Below are 26299 nucleotides of genomic sequence, written 5' to 3' on the forward strand. Positions count from 1 at the left end.
AACACATATGTATAGTGCTTGAAAACAATAAAGGAAATAATATTATGGTTTGTTTTATTTTCCTTTGATGTTTATGTATCTATGTCACTTTTTAAAAAATTCATGTTAAAGAAAGATGTTTAAAAATTTATTATTTGTATACATCTTCACACTTTGTCCCATTTTACTCTCTCTCTCTCTCTCTCTCTCTGCCTATGTGGCCTGATTCTTTTTTATGTTGAGGCCAGTAGCAGTGCTAGGGTAGCACAGGGTACATGCCCCCCATGAAAGTGTGTAACCTCCAAATGCCCCAGTAATAAACTCACCCCCTGCTGATTTTGCAAAAATTGCACATTACTTAGCATTTTGCATCACCCAGTCCTAGCTACAGTGTGGCTGTCTGTCTATCTGTATAAAATACTCGTCATGTGTATGTAAAATGCCCAAGTCAGAGTTTCATGATTAAAAAACTTGTTCAGTCTTACACAGTGAGAAAATAAAAGCCTGTACTCTTGAGCTGAAAACTTAGTTCTCCACACAAGCTGTTACACCTCCCTTAGTTCTTGCATCTGACTCTGAGCTTTTAATGAATTGATTCCTGTAGTTAAAAATCCTCCCACCTCCATTTGCTTATTGTAAGTCTTTGAACAAGTTTCTTAGCATTCCTAGATCAACCCAAAAAAGTAAACTTTCTGCAGTGGTGTACCTGGTTAACAAATAGATAATAGACATTTTAAAATGTGTCCTTTTTGCCTGCACCCCCCCCAATTATTATTTTGTTGTCCAGAATTCCTAAGCAAAAAAGAAATGAAAATTATTTTAATGCATTCTTTGTAACATTTGTGGCTTTCTGGCAAATTATTCTGGGACCATCATTAAATGTCGCGTGTGAGTTTCAGACATTGCCTCTCAAAAATTCTTGATGATGACTTTCTAAGTATATAAGAGAGATTATTGTTGGTATTTTCCTCTCATTCTTCAGCTAAGAAGTTGAGAGGGCATGGGAGGTGTGTGACAGGATGTATTGTATCACAGTAGTGAGCTGAAATACTCTTTTTGGTCATTATTTGTAGTGTACTCAGTCATAAAAGGGGGTTGTAATTGATAGCCACATTTGTGTGCATGTATCCTACACCCCTCAGCCTTTGTTTGTCTGCTGTGATTATAACCAGGTTATTTAACCAGTGTTCCTGACCTACCCTTGTAAAAAGACACATGCCCAGTAGGCTGTACCAAGCTGTTAGCAAATTTGTTACACATTTGTCTTTTGAATCCATGAATCCTTCACATAGCTCATAATTAGTGCTTCACTATATGCTATTTTACTTTGAATCTATGCATGTCTTTTGTAGCTTAATGTATTGCCAGATGCATTTTCAATAAATGTGAGTTTCAAAGGAAGAGACATTTACTATTGGTTATGCTTTTTGTTTTCAATGTGAGGGTGTTTTATTCATTGAATGGCTGCCAGTGTTTTTGTTGTAAAAGTTTGAAATGAAATCCAAATGTCTGTGTTCATTGTAAAAGTAAAGAATAGTAGGAACACTGATAGGTTTCAACTTTGTTTTATGGTAAGTGGAGAAAGGCAGCCAAGTAATGAAATATTGGTATGGCTTCAGGGGGAGGGGGTATGGCCAATTACTCTCCCTGGGGTCACATTTTACCATGATCTGGCTCTTCTTTTATGGTTCAGAAATAGCACATGAGTATTTAGCCTTATTTGTGTGCCCTATCATTTTGTTTTTCAATATTTTAAACTAGGTAAGGGGGCAAACCAGGAGCACTGTCTGGTTAAGCAACAAAGTCAAAGTCATACAGTAGTAAAAGAGAGGTAGAAGGAATCAAACCCTATACCTCTGACTACAGGAAGCAGCTCACCAACAGTTTTAAACCCATCATACTCTCTATTAACTGCTGGACATTCACTTGTGTCTTCATTTTCTGATATATCACTGAGAGTTAAAAAGCATTAAAGTTATTAGAGTATTTTTTGTTGTTCAAATGTTCAGAAAATACATGCTACCGGAAAACTTGTTCAGTTAACTTTTTTAAGTGAATCAGAGTAGTTTGCCTCTTATCTCTCTCTGATTTTATAGAACATCACGAATTTTACCTCATACTTATGCCCCATCCCTCATTATCATAGTTAATGTCAGTGCCACTTCAAATAGCATCCTCACCTTTGGTGCAGAAGGTTGTATGTTCTGTTCTGTCTCTGGATTGTTGGCACTGCAGTGCAGCATGGGGGGTGGCTGCACTTTTGATTGTGATATCCTTACGATAATATGTTAAACAGCAGTCCCATCTGCTTGAGCTGGTGGTAGCTCAGGTAGATATAAAAGATCACACATCACCTATCAAAAAGAGTGGGGGAAGTTCCCTGATTCACTAACCAACTTTCCCTTAGTAGCATACATGCCATCTCAGTCTCCCCTGAAAAGAGACCACTAGTGTAATGGGACAAACCTGGTCAACAAAGGATAAATAAAATAAAACTTCTTTTTTTCTGGTAAATTACTGAGGATTACTGTTAGTCAGTAATGCTACACATTACAGTTTCATAGATTTTAATGTTCGGAAATGCATGTTCATGCAACACTTAAATTGTTCTGTTAACGTTTTAAGTGATTTGGAGTTGTCTGGCACTTGCTAATGAACTGCTTCTTGTAGTCAAAGGTACAGGGTTTGAATCCTTTCACCTCCATTTACCTACTTTGTGACAGCAGGCCACTTAACCAGCCAGTACTCTTGGATTACCCTGATATGCAACACTTATTACCCTGATATGCAACACTTTGCCATTCAGTTTACCTGGCTATCAAAGACATAACATATTTAAAATGTATCCTGTTTTTGTCCCCCATTATTTTTGACTTTGTCAAGAATTCTTACACAAAGAACTTGAGAGGTATAGTAAAATGTATGGATTCTGGCAAATTGTTGTGGATTACAGTCACTAAATGTCAAGCATATGAGTTTCTTTTTTGCATACTTTAGAAAATGCTTGATAATGCAAAGTGTGTTCTTCTATCAGCTTTCTAAGTATAACAGAAATATTTAAAAGTTGTTCTAGATTCTGTTCCTTGTTTCTGATTCTTGAGCAAAGATTTTGAGGGGATAGAGGGAAGTTGTAGAGTTCTGACATCAATGAGCTGAGATACGTTTCTGGGCCATTATTTATGAATGTATTCATTCACTTGCTCTCAAGCAAATATCTGGGGTGTACAGTTTCACAAGGGGTTATAACTGATGGGTGTTTTTGTGTGGATTAAAGATCAAAGTATTAGAACTGCAGTGGGTTGAATGAAGTAATAATAACTGAGATTAGGAGAAAGGTTATAGTAGCTTGTCACTGTGAATTTGTAACTAGAAATGCTAAAAGACAATATGAGAAAAATTTCTTGTATGTCTGTGCAGGGGGGGTCAACTTACTCTCAAGTCTCTAATGATTAAACAGCTGGGTGTGTGGTAAAACAATATATTACAACTGCTGTATAACTTTCTTTTTTGAATTATAAATAGTGTAATATGAAAATTGTACTTACTTAACATTGTGACTGTTATGGCAAGCAAACAGGGACTGGAGAGACCAAAGAACATAATGTACACAGTTTAATCATGGTGTAAGCTTCTTTCCTAGTTGTAAATGTATTCCATTTTACCAACTATTCCACATTGTGCAAAGATAGTGTACTATTCTACATTTTGAAGATGTAAGGTTGACTATGGCTGTAGTTTAATTCCTTTGCTTGCTGATGTTATGAATGATATGGTATTCATGTTGTGGTAAGCCTGCCCCTGCTTGTATTGCTTCATAGCTTAATGTTAACTGAAGGTTTTTCTTGAGGGGTTGGGGGTTTGCTTGGTCTACCCATGCAGAGCCTTGGACATTTGTAACTTTATCTGTTATACGAGTTTCTAATAGTTGAAGAACTGATTATGCTATAAACAGGTATAAAGTAACATTTTAACCATGATGTGTGCTCCATCCCTAGTTGTTAGTAAATGTACCACATTTTGCCCATTTATTCCACCTTATAAGAGGTAGTATAGTATTCTATATTTTGAAGATGGAAAGTTGACTATGGCTGCAATTTCTTCAACTCTATTGCTTGCTGGTACTATGGATGTTATGGTAAGGTTAAACCATACTAAATGGTCTGAAAATGAAGATGCCTCAGCTTAAGAATTTAAGAATATGTAGTGTTAATTATCTTAGTCGTTAAAACTACAAATTCTTAAATTCTTCTACTGGCACTTGTGCATAGACTGTTATAATAACATTCAGAATATTCTAACTGCATATATTAAAATCCCAAACATCCAGAAAAGCATTCAAATCCTGGAATGGGCTATTACCACCAAGCATTCCCTTTTGACTGGTATCCATACTTCGGATGTTGCTTCAAATGTTTGGTCTGTCCCTGAAAATATGTTTGATTTGCAGGTAAATTAGTTATGATTGCAATCAGTAATACCAGCAGCAAAATTGTATTCTTATTATTGTTCAAAGATGCATTATATTGAAGCAAAATGTATCATTCTATTAACTTCTTAAGTGAATTAGAGTAGTAGTTAAAAATTGTTCCTGATTTTATTCCCCAGTTATTTTTGGCTTTGTCCAGAATTCTTGACCAAATAAGTTGAGAGGTTGGGTGCTACCCAAAAACATTCAGATCTAAATTATTACAATTGATGTTATTTCAGCAAATCAAGTGCTAGGTGGTTCGTTGTTGCATTTGCTTGATACAGTTTTGTCTTTATCAATGCTATTTTCCTTGGAGGAGGATAGAAAACAACTGTGTTTATTTGTAGTCTCAGTAACTCAACAGGTACCACACTCCCCTTTAGTGCAGAAGGCTGTGGGTTCTAGTCCCTTTCCAAGTACTGATACTACAGCGGAGCGTAAGGGAGTTGCTGTACTTTTGGCTGTGCCATCCTTTGGATGAGACTTTAAACTGAAACCCAATCTGCCTGAGTTGGTGGTAGCTCAGGTGAACATAAAAGATCCCATACTACTTATCAGGAAGAATGGAAGTTCCCCGGTGTTCTAGCTAAATTTCTTCTAGTCAGTGTGAATACCATAGTGTATCTCCCTTGAAAGAGGCTACTGATCTAGTGGGACATATCCAGCCTACAAAAAGTATGTTGCTCTTCTTTCGACTTTTCCCAATTAGGGGTCGCCACAGCGGAACTCCAGTCACTAATGATTGACAGTAGATTTTTTACGGGTGTCGAGGTGCCAGCTCGATGCCCAACCTTCAAGTGAAGGCACACCCATTCTATGCATGTCTTTCGAATGCCACTCAACCACAGGGAGGACATGCAGACTCCACACAGAAGGCACTCCAGCCGAGAATCAAACGGGAGAACCTCTTGCTGTGAGGCAACAGTGCTACCGCTGCACCACCGCAGCTCCAGTCAACCAAAAGTATAAATAAGTAAATTAAATAATGGTTGCCACTATATTTGTTATTTTATTCTACCTTTGTACTCTGACTATTTCAATGCAGCAGAGTCATTAGGTGGTTATGTTTATGATATCATTGGACCTAACTCTGTAAAGTGATCTTGTATTTTTTCCCAGAATCTACTTCAAGCTCTATTTATATGAGTCATGCTAGACATAAGGAAATAATTTTCCTTTACTTCTACATAAATAGAATGGAAGTGGCGTGAGTCACAGGCATCTTGCACAGCTTATAGAACCTAGTTTTCAATTACATTTTTTGTTCAAATTGCTCTGATTTGTGTTCTCAGAGCAGCTTGTATGTCTTTAGCAGTAGTTATTAATGCTCAACAAAACAAACTAGCCGAATTACATGTTTTAAGCCTTCCAATTTTTAGTCCAAGTGGTGACAGACTGTGTCATGTATTCTTTTTGAGAGGTCAAAACTATCATTGTAATCCAGGAGCTGTTAACTGACCACTTTTGCCTCTAAGTCAAAAAGCTGATAACATACAAACAAACTACTCTATTATTCAATAGAGTCTGCTGTGGGAAAACATGTTTTATGTTGAATGTTATCAAAATGTGCTGTATTTGTTTTATAAATATTTTCCTTACTATGCAACACAGAACAAAATAAGTCCAACTTCCTGTTCTTGAATTTTGTTAATGATATTTTTCTCTTTCTATTGAGGCAAAAATGTCTTTACATATGACATTTATATGACATTTTCTGACCTCAGTTGTATTGGTTGATACATCTTTGATACATTGCACTGTACTATACCAACATTTCATCTAAATCATAATTCTTGAGCTTGACAAATTATTTTTTTTTCTGTGTTGTGAACATTTCAGGATTTTTAAAATTATAGCATTTACATTTTGTCATAGGGAAATGGTCTTTCATTTTTAACAGTGGATTATGGGTGAGTTGTTACCATGTATCATGCATTCTATACTTTATTGGTATGACTTTTCTTCTTCCCTTCACATATCCTATTTGTCTTACCAGCTAGCTACTGTGCCCTGGCAAGAAAAGGAACCTGGAGCCATCACTGGTTGTGGCCTTTTCATTTGTCTTTCAGAGTCTGCATTCTTTAGAAAAACTGTTTTGTTTTCTGCACTTTGCACATATTTTTGTAATGCTGGAAACTGTCTATGATTAGATAGTTTCCATCATAGTACCTACACTGCATTTTTGTAACTCCATCTCTTTTCTTTGGTATTTATGCATTTTTTTCTGTATGTTATCGTACATCATTTTATTTTTCTTCATTGACAACCCCCCCTTTGTTTCTCTTTAACTTTGTATCCTGTAGTGTGCCCTCTATCTGCCTTAACATATGGGTTCTCTGCCCTCATGGTGGATCTGATCTGATAACTTTCAAAACAGAGCGTTTTCAAGTGCTTCAGCTCCTCCCATCTCCCACAATGCAACTAAATCTTTACAGGCCCTCAGATCTCTTTTGCTGTGATCTACAAAATACATAGCCCTCTAGTGCTTCAATTTTATTCAGAAGAGTGCTTTATTTCATGTTTATTTTTCTGTCATGTCATCAGCTAACAATTTCTATTTGCTTAGCCTGCATTTTCATACAAAAAAAGTCTTGTATGTACTCTTGCCTTTAGCATCCCCATCTTTCCTCCTAGACTGTCTTCTAGTACTATCATTTCTTGCTTTCCGTACAAGCTTTATTAATCTCTTGGCATTTCTCTGTTTTTGTCTTGTTGGGAAAGTTTTGTGAACAGAGTATTGCCTTCTTTTATTTCATGCAGGTTGTTGTTCTCCTCCTGCTGCTATTGAAGCTGTGTTTGATGTTTGTGCAACTTTTGGAAAATTGCCATGAAGAAAGTTTTCACATTTAAGAAATGTGTTAAAGATGAGCACAAGATTTCCCCCACGACACACCAACCTTTGTGTCATATGTCTGGGGCCGGAACATCTGCAGGCCTCCTACAAGATATGTAGGGCCTTTGGGCTGCATTTCCTATTAAACAGAAAGATTAAATTCATTCTTATGTGCCATCTCCTTGCGTACTCCAACAATACACCAGAGAAAGAAAAAGAGAAGGAAAAAGTGAAGGAGAAAGATGAGGACAAAAAAAGGAAGAAGGCAAACAGAAAAAGAAAGTTGGATGATATGTTTTCCCTATCTCATAGGTTCATAGGTTCATAGGTTCATACTAGGCTATCTGCCCGAGGGCATTTACAAGCCTAGCCCATCATTTTGTGGCTTACGCCACCCCTTTAGTACGGGGAACTAAACCCATTATTTTGCTGTGCCTCTGTCGAGCAATGACACTGAGGTAATCCCTGGGGTATATCTGCGATCTCCCATCCATTGGTCAAGATTTCTCTTGAACAAGGCCAGTGAGGTGCTCTGCCTCACATGTACCGGGATTTTGTTCCACAGCATAGGGAGTCTTTGGGTGATGAATCTATCCCTCCAGCACATCCTATTAATAGTCGTGTCCAGGTTTAAGTCTCCCGCCCTTGTGGCTCTGATGGATCTGGATTTTTTGAGGTGAAGCATATTCATCAAATCTGGGTTTGACATGGCGTTGTATGTTAGGCAAAGGTCACCTCTGAGCAAGCAGTAAGCGACTGAGTAGAGCTGGAGTTCTTTCAGTCGGGCAGCATAGGACAGATTTTTGAGACCCTTTATCCTTTTGGTGAGGAACTTTTGTGGCCTCTCCAGCTGCTGCAAGTGTTGGGTCAGATACATTCCGAATGGGGCATTGTACTCAATCATAGGTCTGATGAGTGATGAGTAAAGGGAGACTATGACCTCCCTTGATCTAGATGAGAAACCCTTCATGATAAGGTGGGCAATGTAGAAGGTCTTCCTAACTACTTTAGCTACATGGGTGTCGAATGACAGACTACTATCAACCTGGGTCCCCAGGTCCCTGATAACTTCTTCTGCGCTCAGTGGATTGCCACCTATTTGGTAGCTAGGGGTAACCTTGTTTTTCCCGAAGGGTATGACTATGCATTTTTTGGCATTTAACTTTAGGCCGTGGCTCTGGCACCAGTTATCCATTTCTGTGAGACCCTTCTGAAGGATATCTGTGTCAGATGTGTTTTCTACTATGGCCCAGTTTGCAGTCATCTGCAAACTTGGTCAGCCATAACCCTCCTGTGTTTGCTTGTACTGGAGAAGTAGATGCCAAACAAGAGTGGGCCCAGGACTGAGCCCTGTGGGACACCACTTGTGACAGGCTTTGAGTCTGACATGGCGCCAGCAACTCTGACCCTGTGGGTTCTGTCACTCAGCCAGTTTGCAACCCATCTTGTGATGTATGGGTTGACATTTAAGCTGATGAGTTTTTCAATGATACCTGAGTGGGGTATTGTATCGAAGGCCTTAGCCAGATCGAGGTAGGCTGTATGGACTGCCTTTCCTCATCAATGGCTTTGGTGACTGTTTGAAAAAGTCAACCAAATTTAAAAGGCATGATCTGCCTTTGACAAAGCCAAACTGGGTTGGATCCAAAGTCTGCAAATTCCCTATGTCTTTATTTATGAGGTCCATTATGATCCTCTCCATGGCTTTGCAGATAAGGCTTGTCAAACTAATGGGCGGTAATTTCCAGGGTCGGTGGAGGCACCGCCTTTGTGAAGTGGTACCACAGTTGCAGTGCGCCACTCCTGGGTCAGAGGTAAGACTTTGATTAAACAGCTGTCCTAGCTGTGGGTTTAATTCCTCATTGAGTTCATGGAGCACACAGCCGGGGACACCATCAGGTCCCATGGATGCTGTGTTTTTTGCTTTGGAGAGAGCAGTTTTCACTTGGGCTGGAGATGTATGGGGGCTGCAATCGTTTGGTATAGATATCCCTCCTTTTGGGGAGGGAGAAGTTTGCACTGAACCTGTCAGCCAGTATGTTGGCAATGTCTGTAGGATCAGTAATCTTCACATCATTTTGAACTAGCTCTGAGCATATCTGGGAGTTTCCTCCCAGGTTTCTAACATAGCTAAAGAAAGCCTTATGATTGTCTTTTGAGTCTTTAGCTATTTTTCTCTCGAAATTTGCTTTGGAAGATTTTATGAGAGCTCTTAGTCTGCTACTTATAGTGATCAAGGGTGTCTTACCTTTTAAGGATTTTGCTCTATCTTGTAGTAGCTTCCTCCTTTTGTTGTAGAGTTTGTTTATGGCTGGGGTCCACCAGACTGGACGCTTGCCTTTGGTACAAAGAGTCTTTGTTTTGTTTGGGATTGCCTTATCCATGCAGTCCTGTAGGTGCTGGTAGAAGGCATTTGTAAGTGATTCAGTGGCTTGAGTACTGTTTTCCATGGCTCGGGGCCTTAAAGGAGACCACACTAGTCTTTAGAAGTGTGAAGTCTGCTTTGAGAAGTTCTTTACTATGGTCTTTTTATTTCGGGGGGGGTGGGATGAGGACCTCCAGCGAGATTAGTTTGTGGTCTGATCTCACCAGTGAGGGGTACACCTCCGGTGTTGAACATTGTGCTCCCATGTTCGTGATGATGAGATCAAGTATGTTGTCTCCTCTTGTGGGATGGTGACTAGTTGTTCCATGGCATTTGAATTTATGAATTCCAGGAACTTTTGGGCTAGGGTGTTTGGGCTTGAGTAGTGTTCCCAGTCTATATTAGGGTAATTGAAGTCACCTAGTATGATGGTGTTTGGTGATACATTTATCCTCTAGTGTTTTCAGGAAGGCCATGTGAGGTTCCTGAGTTTGTGAGGGTGGCCTGTAACATGCTACAATTTGCAGAGCAGTCTTGCCTATGGTTAATTGCACCTGGATGGTCTCCGATGCATCGTGCGTTGCCACCAGTCTTGAGGTGTGGGTGTCCTTGATGAATATGGATACCCCTCCTCCTTTCTTGGTATTATCCGGATTTTGGGGCCAGAACGCATGATATGAGGTAAAACCTGATAGCTGGGGTGCTCTCGGAGCCTTGAATCAGGTTTCTGTCACAGCACAGACATCAATGTTCTCCATACTGAGAAGGGCCTCGAGTGCGTGCATTTTGAGATTTAGACTTCTGGCATTGAGCAGCATTACCCTTAGTTTTTTTTTTTTTATGTTCTAGGGTGGTAGGTTTAGAATTTGAGCCTTGCCTAAAAAGGCACTATGGGGTGGCAAGAGCCTTTGCCAATATCCGAATCCCAGGGTGACAGGTGCAAGCCGTCCCTTGAAGCAGCGTGGCTTGTCCAGCATGTCATCCCAGGCAGACAGACACTGGATCCCCTTTGAATGACACCAGTGTTTAAGCCAATTGTTAAAGTTGATCATCTTATCTCTGTATTGTGGCATCATTCTTGGTGAAGGTAGGATACTGCTCAAGGTCAGGGTCATACCTGCCTGGGCTACATAATCAGAGAGCTCCTCAATGTCTCTTTTCATGTAGTCCAAGGAGGTACGTCTCAGGTCGTTTACACCAGCGTGGACAATGACTGAGTCATATTTGTACCTGCTGTTGAGAGACTTGAGTGCATGCGTTATGTGGCGGATTCTAGCGCCCGACAGGCAGCTTACTGTGACCTTCTCCTTATTCAGTCTGGTGAGCGGGGCGTCAGTGTGTCTGACTATGGAGTCACCAATGACAAGTGTGTCTGGCATTGTGTTTGGCCTTAAGGGCTGTGACTGTTTGACACTCTGACTGTGAGGTCTATGTGTTGCAGGTGTTGTGTTCTGAGGTGGTGGTTGTTTGGGTGTCTGCTTTGGTGGCCTCTGTTGTTTTGGTAAATTTTTGATCAGAGCCTCCAAGTATGTCTTTGTGTGTTTATGTGTATGATTTGAGGTTGTAATGGTACTATGTGAGACTGGGTCTACAGTGTGTGTGGTAACCTTCTCCTCCTGACTGGTCTTGCCAGTCCTATGTTGAGAGAGCTCAGCCTCCAGTTTGGCCGTATAGTTGCATCTCTCGCATGTATTTGTGTTTTGTGGGAGGAGGAGAGGGTTTTCTGTGTACATGAGGCAATTGTAACATTGCCTCAATATTCCCAGGTTCACCAGCTGAGCAGGAGAGGACACAAGCAACTGATCCCTCGACATGCTAGAAGGAATAGACAAAAAAAGCTTTAAAAAGATTCGGGTGGGACGGGGGTGACCGAAAAATGGGGGGTTGCCTTTTTTGGGGTACTATCTATGACAAGAGTGCCGTATCAGGGTAATAAGTACTGTAGGAGCAAGTGCTACGTTTAACAGACAGAGAATATTCTACTTGGAGTCAAGTAGAGATGATCTTTTTAATTATAGGATACGCTGATTAGATCAGTAGTATAGTTCGAGGAAGGTAGTTTTAAGGGAAAAATTGAAGAGTGGACTTTAGGTAGCCCGAATAGTTTAAACCTGCTTAACCGGCGCTGCCCTAGTGTGCAACAGTGGCAACTCGCTAAATCATGCTAGCGTTTTATACCAGGGGCTGGAAAAGCTAGAAACTGGCCCAAAACGTCCAATAAACTACTAGTTACTGGCTGAAACCTCACAAAACTGGACAAAAGGCAGCTCAATGCTTCCCCTCTCACTGGTAAGCAAGGTAACTTCCTCTCCCCAAATAAGGCAAGGAAACAGTACACAGGAACTACAACCAAAGCCCAGGAATCAGCAACTCTGAAACTGGACTAAACTAGTAAAGCAGGAAAAACAAGAGATATTTTTCTTTTTTTTTTTTTTTTTCACAAAACAGGCAGAAAACAGGTACAGCAAACACTTATAAATGCTATGAATCAGCTACTACAGCTTACACAGAAGAATTTGCTACAAATACAGTCAAACAGTAACAAACAAGGATTCCAAGTGCAATATTAAGTTAAATGCAGTATAAACAGCTTCAATGTAACAGAAAGGCAGGCGAAATACAGTCGCTAGGTATTCAGATGTGAAAAGCAACAAAAATTATACTTAGTATCAAGAAAAGTCACTTATTCAGCTCTCTGCAGCCTGGATTACTCTGCTGGCCCACGTGGAGTCTGTGCTGAGTAGGTACAAGCTGAAAACGCGGCAAGTTTTATACCAGGGGGCTGGAAAAAGCTAGAAACTGGCCCAAAACGACCAATAAACTACTAGTTACTGGCTGAAACCTCACAAAACTGGACAAAAGGCAGCTCAATGCTTCCCCCTCTCACTGGTAAGCAAGGTAACTTCCTCTCCCCCAAATAAGGCAAGGAAACAGTACACAGGAACTACAACCAAAGCCCAGGAATCAGCAACTCTGAAACTGGACTAAACTAGTAAAGCAGGAAAAACAAGAGATATTTTTTCTTTTTTTTCTTTTTTTTTTTCACAAAACAGGCAGAAAACAGGTACAGCAAACACTTATAAATGCTATGAATCAGCTACTACAGCTTACACAGAAGAATTTGCTACAAATACAGTCAAATAGTAACAAACAAGGATTCCAAGTGCAATATTAAGTTAAATGCAGTATAAACAGCTTCAATGTAACAGAAATGCAGGCGAAATACAGTCGCTAGGTATTCAGATGTGAAAAGCAACAAAAATTATACTTAGTATCAAGAAAAGTCGCTTATTCAGCTCTCTGCAGCCTGGATTACTCTGCTGGCCCACGTGGAGTCTGTGCTGAGTAGGTACAAGCTGAAAAGCAGCGTTTTATACCAGGGGCTGGAAAAAGCTAGAAACTGGCCCAAACGACCAATAAACTACTAGTTACTGGCTGAAACCTCACAAAACTGGACAAAAGGCAGCTCAATGCTTCCCCCTCTCACTGGTAAGCAAGGTAACTTCCTCTTCCCCAAATAAGGCAAGGAAACAGTACACAGGAACTACAACCAAAGCCCAGGAATCAGCAACTCTGAAACTGGACTAAACTAGTAAAGCAGGAAAAACAAGAGATATTTTGTCTTTTTCTCTTTTTTTTTCACAAAACAGGCAGAAAACAGGTACAGCAAACACTTATAAATGGTATGAATCAGCTACTACAGCTTACACAGAAGAATTTGCTACAAATACAGTCAAACAGTAACAAACAAGGATTCCAAGTGCAATATTAAGTTAAATGCAGTATAAACAGCTTCAATGTAACAGAAAGGCAGGCGAAATACAGTCGCTAGGTATTCAGATGTGAAAAGCAACAAAAATTATACTTAGTATCAAGAAAAGTCACTTATTCAGCTCTCTGCAGCCTGGATTACTCTGCTGGCCCACGTGGAGTCTGTGCTGAGTAGGTACAAGCTGAAAAATGCGCCAGCGTTTTTATACCAGGGGCTGGAAAAGCTAGAAACTGGCCCAAAACGACCAATAAACTACTAGTTACTGGCTGAAACCTCACAAAACTGGACAAAAGGCAGCTCAATGCTTCCCGCTCTCACTGGTAAGCAAGGTAACTTCCTCTCCCCCAAATAAGGCAAGGAAACAGTACACAGGAACTACAACCAAAGCCCAGGAATCAGCAACTCTGAAACTGGACTAAACTAGTAAAGCAGGAAAAACAAGAGATATTTTTTTTTTTTTTTTTTTTTTCACAAAACAGGCAGAAACAGGTACAGCAAACACTTATAAATGCTATGAATCAGCTACTACAGCTTACACAGAAGAATTTGCTACAAATACAGTCAAACAGTAACAAACAAGGATTCCAAGTGCAATATTAAGTTAAATGCAGTATAAACAGCTTCAATGTAACAGAAAGGCAGGCGAAATACAGTCGCTAGGTATTCAGATGTGAAAAGCAACAAAAATTATACTTAGTATCAAGAAAAGTCACTTATTCAGCTCACTGCAGCCTGGATTACTCTGCTGGCCCACGTGGAGTCTGTGCTGAGTAGGTACAAGCTGAAAATCCACGTTTACGCGGCTTTTATACCAGGGGGCTGGAAAAAGCTAGAAACTGGCCCAAAACGACCAATAAACTACTAGTTACTGGCTGAAACCTCACACAACTGGACAAAAGGCAGCTCAATGCTTCCCCCTCTCACTGGTAAGCAAGGAAACTTCCTCTCCCCCAAATAAGGCAAGGAAACAGTACACAGGAGCTACAACCAAAGCCCAGGAATCAGCAACTCTGAAACTGGACTAAACTAGTAAAGCAGGAAAAACAAGAGATATTTTTTCTTTTTTTTTTTTTTCACAAAACAGGCAGAAAACAGGTACAGCAAACACTTATAAATGCTATGAATCAGCTACTACAGCTTACACAGAAGAATTTGCTACAAATACAGTCAAACAGTAACAAACAAGGATTCCAAGTGCAATATTAAGTTAAATGCAGTATAAACAGCTTCAATGTAACAGAAAGGCAGGCGAAATACAGTCGCTAGGTATTCAGATGTGAAAGCAACAAAATTATACTTAGTATCAAGAAAAGTCACTTATTCAGCTCTCTGCAGCCTGGATTACTCTGCTGGCCCACGTGGAGTCTGTGCTGAGTAGGTACAAGCTGAAAACGCTTTACGCGTTTTATACCAGGGGGCTGGAAAAAGCTAGAAACTGGCCCAAAACGACCAATAAACTACTAGTTACTGGCTGAAACCTCACAAAACTGGACAAAAGCAGCTCAATGCTTCCCCCTCTCACTGGTAAGCAAGGTAACTTCCTCTCCCCCAAATAAGGCAAGGAAACAGTACACAGGAACTACAACCAAAGCCCAGGAATCAGCAACTCTGAAACTGGACTAAACTAGTAAAGCAGGAAAAACAAGAGATATTTTTTCTTTTTTTTTTTTTTTTTCACAAAACAGGCAGAAAACAGGTACAGCAAACACTTATAAATGCTATGAATCAGCTACTACAGCTTACACAGAAGAATTTGCTACAAATACAGTCAAACAGTAACAAACAAGGATTCCAAGTGCAATATTAAGTTAAATGCAGTATAAACAGCTTCAATGTAACAGAAAGGCAGGCGAAATACAGTCGCTAGGTATTCAGATGTGAAAAGCAACAAAAATTATACTTAGTATCAAGAAAAGTCACTTATTCAGCTCTCTGCAGCCTGGATTACTCTGCTGGCCCACGTGGAGTCTGTGCTGAGTCTCCAGCCTCTAAAATGCTCAAAGCTTGTACCTGCCTTGAGGCCTTGGATCCAATCTGCATGGTACCTTTGGTACTGTTTTCCATCAACAATGAGCACATCCTAATCTCTGACAGGGCTCCTAGGAGGCAAGTTTCCAGCAGCCAGTCTACAGAGGGACCTGCCCAGGATTCTCAGCTGTCGCTCTCTTTCAGCCTCCTCTTTTAGGTCTACCAAGTACACCAGGACTGTCATTAATATTGACTGGTACTGTATGATAAGGGGCTTTATCAAGGAACAAATAGATATGGGTGCCATCCCATTCCTCTTTGTTCCGATGTTGGATAAGGTTGTCTCACACAGTCAATTAACTAATGTTCCTTCCCCAGCACAAGTCTTGTTACCAGTGGATTTGGAGTCAATAGCAGTCCTTGTGCTTCCTCCATTGGCACCCATTGCATCCAATCCATCTGTATTGGCTTTGCATCTAGCACACTCAAACCCTATTCCTTTGGATCCTAATGTGTCTTGGCAACAGACCACTGACTTTGAGTTCACTGTGCTATCTATGTGGCTGAAATCTTCATCACTGATTTCTGTGTTGGAGTTTTTGACATTTGAGTTGCTGCACCAGTCTTGGTACAGGAGCTAACTGGTTCATTAGTGTTGGGGACTGCCATTTCAAAGACTTTTGCCTCCTGCTGCTTGGGTACTCTTAGCACTATCAAGGTCTGCTTTGGGGAGAGGATCATTGCCTCTCTCTTGATCCAGAAGGAGATGAACCCACTGACTAAGCTCCTCCCATGGACACCAGTCTGAGTCATTCAGCCCTTATCATTGACCCAAGGGACAGAGCAACACTGGTCACCTCAAACCCATCCTACAGCAAAGATCCCAGTACACTTCTGGGTCTTCAGAAGATTCCCCTCAAGCCCTGGAGAAGGAACTTGATGAAGGGAAAGGCTCCTCCAAGTCTCCTCCTGAAGATCCCAGATTTGGGGAGAGCCTAGAATTGATACACCAGAGGGTTAGTTGTCCAACTTAGACCTCTTATTTGGATAAGGAAGCATTGTGTGAGGCTTTTAGGTCTGCTCCCACTATATCTTGGGTGGTTCTCCCACTCACCAGATGATAGAGATGGTGGTGGTGAGGGTGTGGCAGGAGCCTGATGTTGTGGAGCCCATCAAAATTTTTACACCCTCCCATAGACATCAATGGGGCAAAGTACTGTTGTTGATTTTATTATTGTAGCAGCTGTCACCAGGAAAGAGCTTGTTGAGGAAAGCTTCATGGTCCATCCTCTCAACAGAGAATTGGGAATAATGGAACAAATGGGGAAGCATGCCTATGCCTTGGGAATGTTTTCCTTTGGGTTTCTGGGTGATTACCACTATGATGAGGTTCCAAAAAGATCTGGCAAAGCACATTTTTGATTCTCTGAAACAAACTCCTATTCTAGGCAGCAGGAAACAACTTGAATCACGATTGTCAACCACTCTGTCATGTATTAACATCTCCATGGTGCTGCTTCACAATCCAGTGGATGAAGCAGAGAAGAAGGCACCAGTATTGTGATGTGTCATATCATCTCACTGTGTCTCTGTGATTTTGTTGGTAAGTTCAGAGCATCTTTTGTAAATGCCCCTTATGATAGGACCTCATTGTTTGGTCCAAAGGTCAAAGAGAAGTTGCTGATAAGCAAGCAGGAAGGAAAGGCTTTGGCACCAACGTCTGCTTTGAGAACTCTTAGAGAATTTTTTTCTGGAAGCCAAATGGATAACAAAATGCTCTGGATTAAAAAAATCACAATGTACCTTTTGATTCCTTTTCAGACAGGGTCTCCTATACCAGGGGATAAGACCCTTCAATGGATGCCCCCATAGAGGAAGAAGGGGTTTGTGCAGAATCTGGGGTTCAGAGGTTCCTTCTTTGGAACACCTGCCCAATGCCCCTCGGGGCTTGCCCACATGCTACCCTCTGTATGCAGTCAGGGGTGGAATGTCTCTTCACTTGGATTCTTTGGCGGCCATTACAAAGGATGACTGAATGAAGATCATAATATCCACAGGCTACACCATTTCTTCCATAGCAAAGGATCTCATGCCCATCTTGAGTTTGAGTAGCCTAAACCTCTGTGACAAAAAGATGAATTTTAGATGGTCACAGTGCAGTCCATCCTCTCATTCCTGCAGGAAGGAGACTGAGTGTGCTCTATATACCTTTAGTATGCTTACTGATATATTCAAGTCATGAAACTATCTATAAGGTCCTGTCTGTCTTCCAGCTTGAAGCCCATTACCCCTGCCTTTAATCTCACCACAGCGCCCATGTGTTCACTAAGTGTATAGCAGTAGTCACAGCTCATCTCAGACTGAAAGGGTTCTGCTTGTTCCCATATCTTGATAACTGATTTCTCACTGTCACAAGAAGAGAATCCCTTAGCTCAGCAAGAAATTACTTGCTTTATTTGTGTCAGTCCTTGGGCATATCAGTAAATCTTGAAAAATCTAAACTGTAGCATACTCAAACCATAGATTCCATCAGATGCATCTTGATACAACCTTAGATATTGTGAAATTCCCAACCAACAGACTCCTATCGCTCAAGTTCATCATGTCCAGGCTTCTTCAAATGACCTTTCCTTAAGCTTTCCTGATAGTATGGCTAGTAGATATGATTACAGCTTGCACAGATCTAGTCCCACATTCCAAATATCCCAAGAGAGTACTTGAGTGGACACTAAGCATTTAGTGTTCTCGGTAACCTTGCCATCACAATTTCCCCAGATTTCTCTCCTCAGTCTGCAAATGTAATTTGCAATGTTAGATACAGTCACCTTTAGTGCCATTAGGCCATCCATTTATTTTTCCCATTCCATCAGACACCATCATCACAGGCATCTCAAATCTGGGGTGGCAGCATTATGAGATGAGAGCAATCCAAGGAGCATGGTTACAATAAGAGGTTCATCTTCACATCAGTGTCCTGGAGATGAGGGCAGTCCACTGGGGTTTGAGGTTGTACAGGAGTTACTTCCCCAGGGTGCAATCTTTTCCTAGACCTTTTCTAAAAGGAACTTTTCTTCTTAGATCCCCCCCTTAAAGACCTTACTGTGCCATAAGATTTGAGTTTGGTTTCACAGACCCTTACTTGAGCTCCCTATGAGACTGCCCCTTCTTGTGGTTTGAAACACTTGTCCATGGAAAACTTGCTCTAGTTGTTATTATTACTTCAGCAAAAAGAGCACCAGAACTGCATGCTATTTCCTAAAAACCTCCATATCATTTCTTCATAAGGCAGATTCTCTATGAAACTTAACCCTATCTTTGCACCCAATGTAATTTCTGAATCAGCATTGAACCAGTGTATTCACCTGCTAGTTTTCTCTCCTACTAATCATGCTAACAAAGGAGAATGCCTGCTTCACACTTTGGATGTTTCCTGACAGCTTCATTTTTAAATATACCGTACTAAAGAATTCTGTAAAGCTAATCATCTCAACACTGTGTCCCTTTCAGTTGCTAAATTAGGCTCCAAGGTTTCCAAAGTCACTCTGTACACATGGCTTTCCGACTGCATGGCACGCATTTACTCTATCAACAATAGGTTTCTTGACATAAGACCTAAGGCCCATCCTTCAAGGTCAATTCCCATTTTCCTTGGTCTTCTTCAGAATCTCCTCTATAAATGATGTCTGTGCTGCAGCAACCTGGTCAACAAGTCACACCTTCATTAAATTGTATAAACTGGATATGGTTTGTGGATCCAGGCTTGCTTTAGATCTACCATCCAAAAGAGGGTATCCACTTGTGATGTTTCTCAGGAAGACAAGTAGCTAGGAATTATGTCCCATAATATGAGGCAGAGAGAGGGAACAGGCCAGGATATGGAAGTTATGTATTGACTGTAATGCTAGATCTTTGTTGTCCCATTCCATCCATCTCAACAGCCCTACCACCATCCGCCATACAAACTGTCACTTCCATACCTATGAATATACCTGGTAAATCTAAGTCTGAAGCATATTCTCCAGTCCTTCATTAGCTCGTTTGTCTCAGTATTTATGCTTCTTAGGGGTCAAATGCAATCTGAGGGACTGTTAAGATGCAGGTGTATTATGGGAGAATGGAGGAGCTTGAGCATTAGAGAAAGGTCTGTTGTGGAGAAACTTCCAGCTTGGATCTGCCACGAGGGTGGATGACCCATAAGTTGAGCAGACTGAGATTGACAATATGGATACAGTACTAAGATAAGAACATAACTTCTGTTTTTGTTACATCGTTCAGTCATTTTTGCCTAAATCTCTAAAATGTCAAGGAATCTGGTAGGGTCCTGTAGATTATACAGTGTCATATCTGGCTCTGCCAATATTTTCTCCTAAAATCCCTCCTTAAGGTCTCCCAAAAAAGAAAACAAAAATAAGCATAATGGTTTATCCTTTTTTGTTTAAAAATGTACAGTAAAGAATTGCTATTCTTTGCTAATGACTGATTTTAAACCTTTAACAATTTAAACCCTGTTTCCTCACTGAGTGCAAAAAAAATTCCCTCTCGTTTTGATACTTATTTACAGTCAAAAGGACAGGGTTTTGCTGGGAATGTAGTTCCTCAGAATTCTAAACTGCCTGGCCCATATGTTGAGATTTGTGCTGGCTTCCCTTGAGAACATGAAGAAGTTATTTGTTAGCCTCCCCTCTTCAGAGGTTAAAGCATCACTAAATTCCTTAATAGTTTCTGCTTCTCAGCTACCAAAACATTCTCTGAAGTGCTCTTATGATTATGCCAATGCTGTATCCAGATCATCTCCTACTGGATCAGTCATGAGAAGCTGTGCTTGGTTATAGTCATGAAACTTACCAGGGGATGTCAAAGCTGAGATGTTAAACCCTTGACAGAAAGGTACTACTTGGCCATCTAATTCCTGAGATTTTTAAATGATTTGATGAAAGAAGAAAGCTGACTCAAAAGTTTATCCAGATTTTTCTAACCTCCTTTTCAAAGTTCATTAAGAATTTTCCAATTCAGGAGCCATTTACAAGAAACAAGACAGTCTCGGCAAGTTGCAAGCAAAAGGAATGGCAAAGAGGCTTGAAAAGAAAGGAGAAAGTCTCCCAGAGCCAAGGGCAGTCCAAAAATTCAGATTGATTATTAGTCCTTTCTAGATATCCTGGGATGCCTTCTGGATGCATCCTTGGAAAGGCTTTGCTTCCTCAAGACAAAGTAGAACCAAGAACAGTTCTGGATCTTTTTTGTCCAGTCCCTGACATCAACCAGGGAATATCTCAGGATTCTGAGTTTCATGGCCTCTATGATTACCATAAGTCCCTTGGTCAGACTCCATGTAGGTTCATAGGTAATTACTAGGCTAGCTGCCTTTGTGGACCATTTTATGCCTAGCTAATTTCCCTTGGTGAGAATCCAACCTTGTACCTCTTGTCTATAAGATAAACACCTTAACCATTATACCAACTCCCACCCCCCAACATAAGAAGAATTCAGAGCTACCACAGCTCAGTCTTGTCCCAATATCAACACCCCTTATCTTTCCATATTTCTGTAGTGGAATTTGTAAGGAAGGAGTCACTTTGGTGGCTGAACCACTTATCTCTCAACCCAGGTATCTCCTTTTCTGTTTTTCTCTTCTTTCTCAGACTGTAACAGCAGATGACCCTGACTTTGCTTGAGGAACTGTTTCCAATGGAATGAAATGTCAGGGTCTGTAGGTCGAGCACAGCAGACAAAAGCACATACAGCTGAAAGAGGTGTTGGCTGTAATGAATGTTCTAAAATCCTTAAGTCATCTTTGGTATCCAGGATCTCTGCCAGTAATCACAGACAAAACAACAGTGATGTGCTACATCAGCAAACGGGATATCAGGTTTTACCTTACTTGCCATGACATCCTGACATGCACTAACTAGGCCCAGTCTAAACTTTCACTCCACTTGCATTCTGTCAGAGCAAAGCATTATTATGGGCAAGCTGAGCAGGACCAGGACAGACTCTCAGAAATGGAAACTGGATCCTGTGTTCTTCCAGGAAGTGACCCAACTGTAGGGCACCCTTCAAACAGATCTATTTACCTCCATTCATAGTAGACAGTTAAGAAGAGTCTGCTCCAAGATTTCTTGCAAAAGGTCTGTATGTGGAGCATTGATTTTTAGTATAATTCTTTCCACTTTCTGTTTCCTGAACTTTTGCTGTAACAGTTTGATCATTTTAGGGTTGTTCTCAAAAATTTGCATTTCACCTTCTTAGTGTTGTTTTATTTAGGCTATCCAGATAATCAAACATATTTTCATTAGACCTTTCATTTGCTCTTTGTGTTCTATCTTTCCCTCTTCTTGCTTTTTATTTTACTTGTCTTTGACCTTTTAATTGCTTGTATTTGTTATAAATATTCTTCTATATTTCTGTTTGTTTTATTGGTACCATGATTTTTGTTTTTGCTTAGCAACCATCCTATATTATATCAGACCCCTCTGTATTTATATTTATATCTTTCATATTCCTTACTAGAGGATCCAGCGAACAATCCCAAAGATAACTGTTTCTGTAATAGGTATGTGGGAAAGTGACAGAATGTTTCTTTGAAATAATCTGTTCTTTGCCTTCTTAGTTATATTTGAACCAGGGCATGACCTGACTACAGAACGGGAGTGTTTCCAACTTTCTCAATATGCAAGTATGCTCCTTTGAAAAATAGCATATATCCAGTCTTGGCCATTTATTAAATTTCCCTGAGTAAAAGGTAAATTCCTTTTTACCATTCTGTTACAAAAATGTGTTTTTGATGAATTAATATGATTCAGTATTACTTAACATGAATATTACATAAAAAAGAAATAACCAGCTTTGTTATCTTCTAAGTAATGTAGAAGATAATATAGATATTTTGTCTGCATACTTTAGTTTTATTTGAAGTTTTGCAGTTAGACAGTTTCTTAACTACAGCATTGAAACTTCAGCATATATTTTGCCCTTACATTTGAAAAGCATTTTAAGCATGACTGTTTGAAAACTAATATTTCCTATACTGAAACGTTCATTTACTTAGGATACAGTATAATTGATATCTAAGCATTTTCAAAGAATTGCTTTTTAAGGATATCCGTGAACAATAAATGCTGATTGTGTGTGTGTTGGTGGGGTTCACTTTTTATGTCAGTCCTCGAAAATAACTTTAAATTAACTTCTGCTGAATTAATTGCATATGTGTCCAAGTATAGTTACAAGTGTAGTGTTATTGGGGAACATTTCTTTGACTGAATACTAAAGTAACTATACCTTTACATGTGTCATTATTTGATATCTCTGTGACCAGCATGGTTGTAATAATAAAAGTGATGTTCTGTTTATGCTAAACTAATCTTCACAGAATGCTATTTAGCATCAGGATAGGAACTAGAAGACTTGATTCCCTTCCCTAGTAACTTTTATGACTTATCAACTTTTCTTTCTTTTCTCAGACATGGTCGATTTAAACGTTCCAACAGTGTAACGGCTGCTGTTCAGGCTGATCTTGAACTGGAGGGTTTTCCAAGTCACATCATTATGGAGGACAAGGGACATCAGTTTGGTTCATCATTTCAGCGTCACTCAGAGCCCAGCACCCCTACACAGTATAGTGCAGTAAGAACTGTACGGACACAAGGATTGTTCAGTTACAGGGAGGACTATAGGTCTGCTGTTGACACTTCCAGTCTTCCACCACCAGACCCGTGGTTAGAGTCAACCCATGAACCTATAGAGACTGGCAGGATATCCCCATGTCGACGAGATGGCACATGGTTCATGAAACTGTTACACGCAGAAACAAAGAGGATGGAGGGATGGTGTAAGGAGATGGAACGAGAGGCAGAAGAAAATGACCTTAATGAAGAAAGTAAGACCACCACAAGTATAGTTTATTATCTATCATTGCCTACTTCTTTTTCAAGATTGTTTTTGTTCTAATCTACAAGATGAATGTAAGAATGCCGCACACCAGTGCATAACATCACTATACCCACAAATCCCAAGGCTTTAATGCTGGCAAAGCGTGAGGGAGAGGTTACAGCTGAAGAGAAAAATAATACTGTTTGATTAATATATAACATTTCATTTCAAGGAACTCACGTGATTTATATATAAAGCTTAATTGCTGGGAAATCATAGTCTCACTATGACGTGATTGTTCAGCAGTCTGACTATTAATGCTCCTTATAAGAATTCATTTTATAGTTATTGTTCTAGTTGTCTATATTTACAAGTACAGTAGACTCCTTCTTATCTAGCTTCTCTTTAATTGGCCTCCTCTTTAGCCGCTTATCAAATTTCTGCCCTACAAAAGACAACAGAGAAGAACAATACCTTCTCCTCCTCTGGGCTAAATAATGACAGACATTTCAGTTTCGGAGTTCATATTCACTAGAAAAATGCATACTAATACAAATCCTGTTATTCTAACATTTATAAGCTATAAATGCTATTTTTATGCATTTTCTGATTACTCAGCCAATCGTTTATCCGACCTGAGGTCCAGTCCCAGCGTGACCGGATAAGAGGGAGTCTACTGTAAATAATAGATTGCAACTGTTTCACCTGAATAGTGTGTTTTCTGGTAATGAGTTACATTTACATCTACATTTTTCACACATTCACTAAAAATACATTTAGAAATAGTAATATTTAAATGTTTTTGACCTCTTCAATAGAATGCGTAATGCTCATAAAGATTCTAACAAATAAGACCATCATCCATTTTCAAAGTCTGTGCATTTTACTTTAATCCAAATTATCACTTCAGATATGGCTTCTTGTTTCTACTTATTAATACATATTGAAAAAACTTAAATTTTCTCAAAAACAGCATATTCATTTTTGACATGGTACCAGTGGGTATACAAATAACTATTCCCCATTTTTAGCCTATCCATACATAGTAACTGTGGAATGTCATACTTCCGCTACACATTTTTAAATTCCTGGGAATTTTCTAAAAGAAAAATAAGTTAAGAAAAACCTAGGCCAAACAATTATAAATATTTTGCAAACAATAAATGCTATTAAACAGATGCAAACGGCAGTGTGTTCAGCCAAAAGACTTGTTTACAATGATGAAAGTCAGTACATTTACACTCTTTATATCTGTACTGTAATATAATGCAGACCAATCAAAAATGGTATTTTCTCATTTTTCACAAGTTTTCATATGTTGAAAACTGCATTACCTAGAGCTATTGACATAGCAAGGAAACTTAATTATTTATAGCATGAATATTTACAGAATATGAAAAATTATATCATTATTCATAATTAGCAGTATAATAATAGTGTCTGTCAAGCTGCACAACTTAACAGTGCAGGCTTCAGTGATACTTTTCTCCAGCATCAGCTGAGTTTTCCCATAATGTTATGCTGTTGTAGGTAAGTTAGGTGGTTTTGAAAATATTAATATGTACATAAATATTGTGCATATCTTTATAATTACTAACAAATAGCTAACAATATCGGCATTATACTTGAAAACTGGCAGTGGTTTTTTTTATGTCTCTCCCACCACAAAATTTCACATTGTACCCCTTGGCAATGTCTAGTTCATTCAGTTCTGAAAATATGAATGTCAAGTGCTAAAACTGGTTAGTACTTCAACTGCACTGCGACATAGATTAACAACCTTTGTGTCATTTTGTTTCTTACATTTAGGCCATTCATATGCTACCTGTTAGTATTTGCTAAGTCACTTAGTCAAGAAATCAAGCAGCTCCCAAACATACCATGACTCTGAAGGAGTTATGGTTGTTTAAAGAAGGTATATAAAAAGGCAGAAGTGAATAACTTAAGCACACACACACACACACACACACACACACACACACACACACACACACACACACACACACATACACACACACACATACAATAAATAAAAACCAATGTAAGTATCTGCTGCCCCTCACTCAGAGCTGCTGTAATCATGACTGCCCTGCAGACTCAAGCTTGGTTGTTCCCCATGTAGCTTGAGAAAGCAGACAATCTGTGGCTAACAGGAACATAGTAAACTAAACTTCAAGTTACTTTGTAGCACCTATGGCTAAGTGTTTAAAGACAACCCTCGTGGTCTTTCCTTGTCTGCCTTTTTTCTAGAATAGAATCCATCTGACCCATTTGTTTATCTGATGTTTCATAGCCATCACTCAACAGTGGACCCTTTATCAATATTTTTCAGGATAGAGCAACCATTAAGTTCAGAGATTCCAGGCTTCCAAAATTCAGATTTAACTTTCTGGTTAAAACACAGAACTCCTGTAATTTAGCAGCTGTAGCTCTTCCTAGTTGTACATCTAAAAACATCTTTAGTCTGATGTTCTTAGATAAAGTTCATGCTATTACCATCATAGTTACATCCTCACAGTCGATACTGTCTACCACTGCCAGAATGATGGTCGTTACATCATCAAAGAGTGATTTATCAAGCAGTTCCTCACAGCCGATATTGTCTACCACTGCCAGACCGATGGTCATTACATCAGCAAAGTGTTATTTATCACAGTTCCTCATAGGCGATACTGTCTACAACTGCCAGACTGATGGTCGTTACATCAGCAAATAGTGATTTATTGAACAGTTCCTCACAGCCAGTACTGTCTACCATTGCCAGACTGATGGTCGTGACATCAGCAAAGAATGATTTATCGAGCAGTACAGTGGTTCTGTGCTTATAGATCTTCTGTCATACCTTTAAAGTTTGATAGTCCTGTACCCTCATCGTTGTCTGAGCAGATGTTGCAAGCTATATCTGCAGGGGGTTTATCTAGGTACCCCATTTTCCTTTCATCTCCTAAATATGTGTTGTTGAGTGCCTACTTTGATATGTCTACTTATTCTGCATTTATCTTTGCCATAGTGGCCTTTACTGTGGCTGAAAAGGATCTCCTAATTATC

General features: G+C 39.7%; 1 protein-coding gene across 1 annotated transcript in view; it reads left to right on the plus strand.

Annotated features, from left to right (window-relative positions):
* The window catches only part of DLGAP2 (DLG associated protein 2), a 1650454-nt gene that overhangs the window by 1410977 nt on the left and 213178 nt on the right, over positions 1 to 26299 (plus strand). The window contains exon 8 of the mRNA XM_044073515.1: positions 22843 to 23258. Coding sequence (XP_043929450.1) covers positions 22843 to 23258 — 416 coding nt within the window. The remainder of the gene's footprint in view (positions 1 to 22842; positions 23259 to 26299) is intronic.

The sequence above is a fragment of the Protopterus annectens genome, chromosome 1.part1 (genome assembly GCF_019279795.1).
Source record: "Protopterus annectens isolate FY-2018-M chromosome 1.part1, PAN1.0, whole genome shotgun sequence".
Classification (NCBI taxonomy): Eukaryota; Metazoa; Chordata; order Ceratodontiformes; family Protopteridae; genus Protopterus; species Protopterus annectens.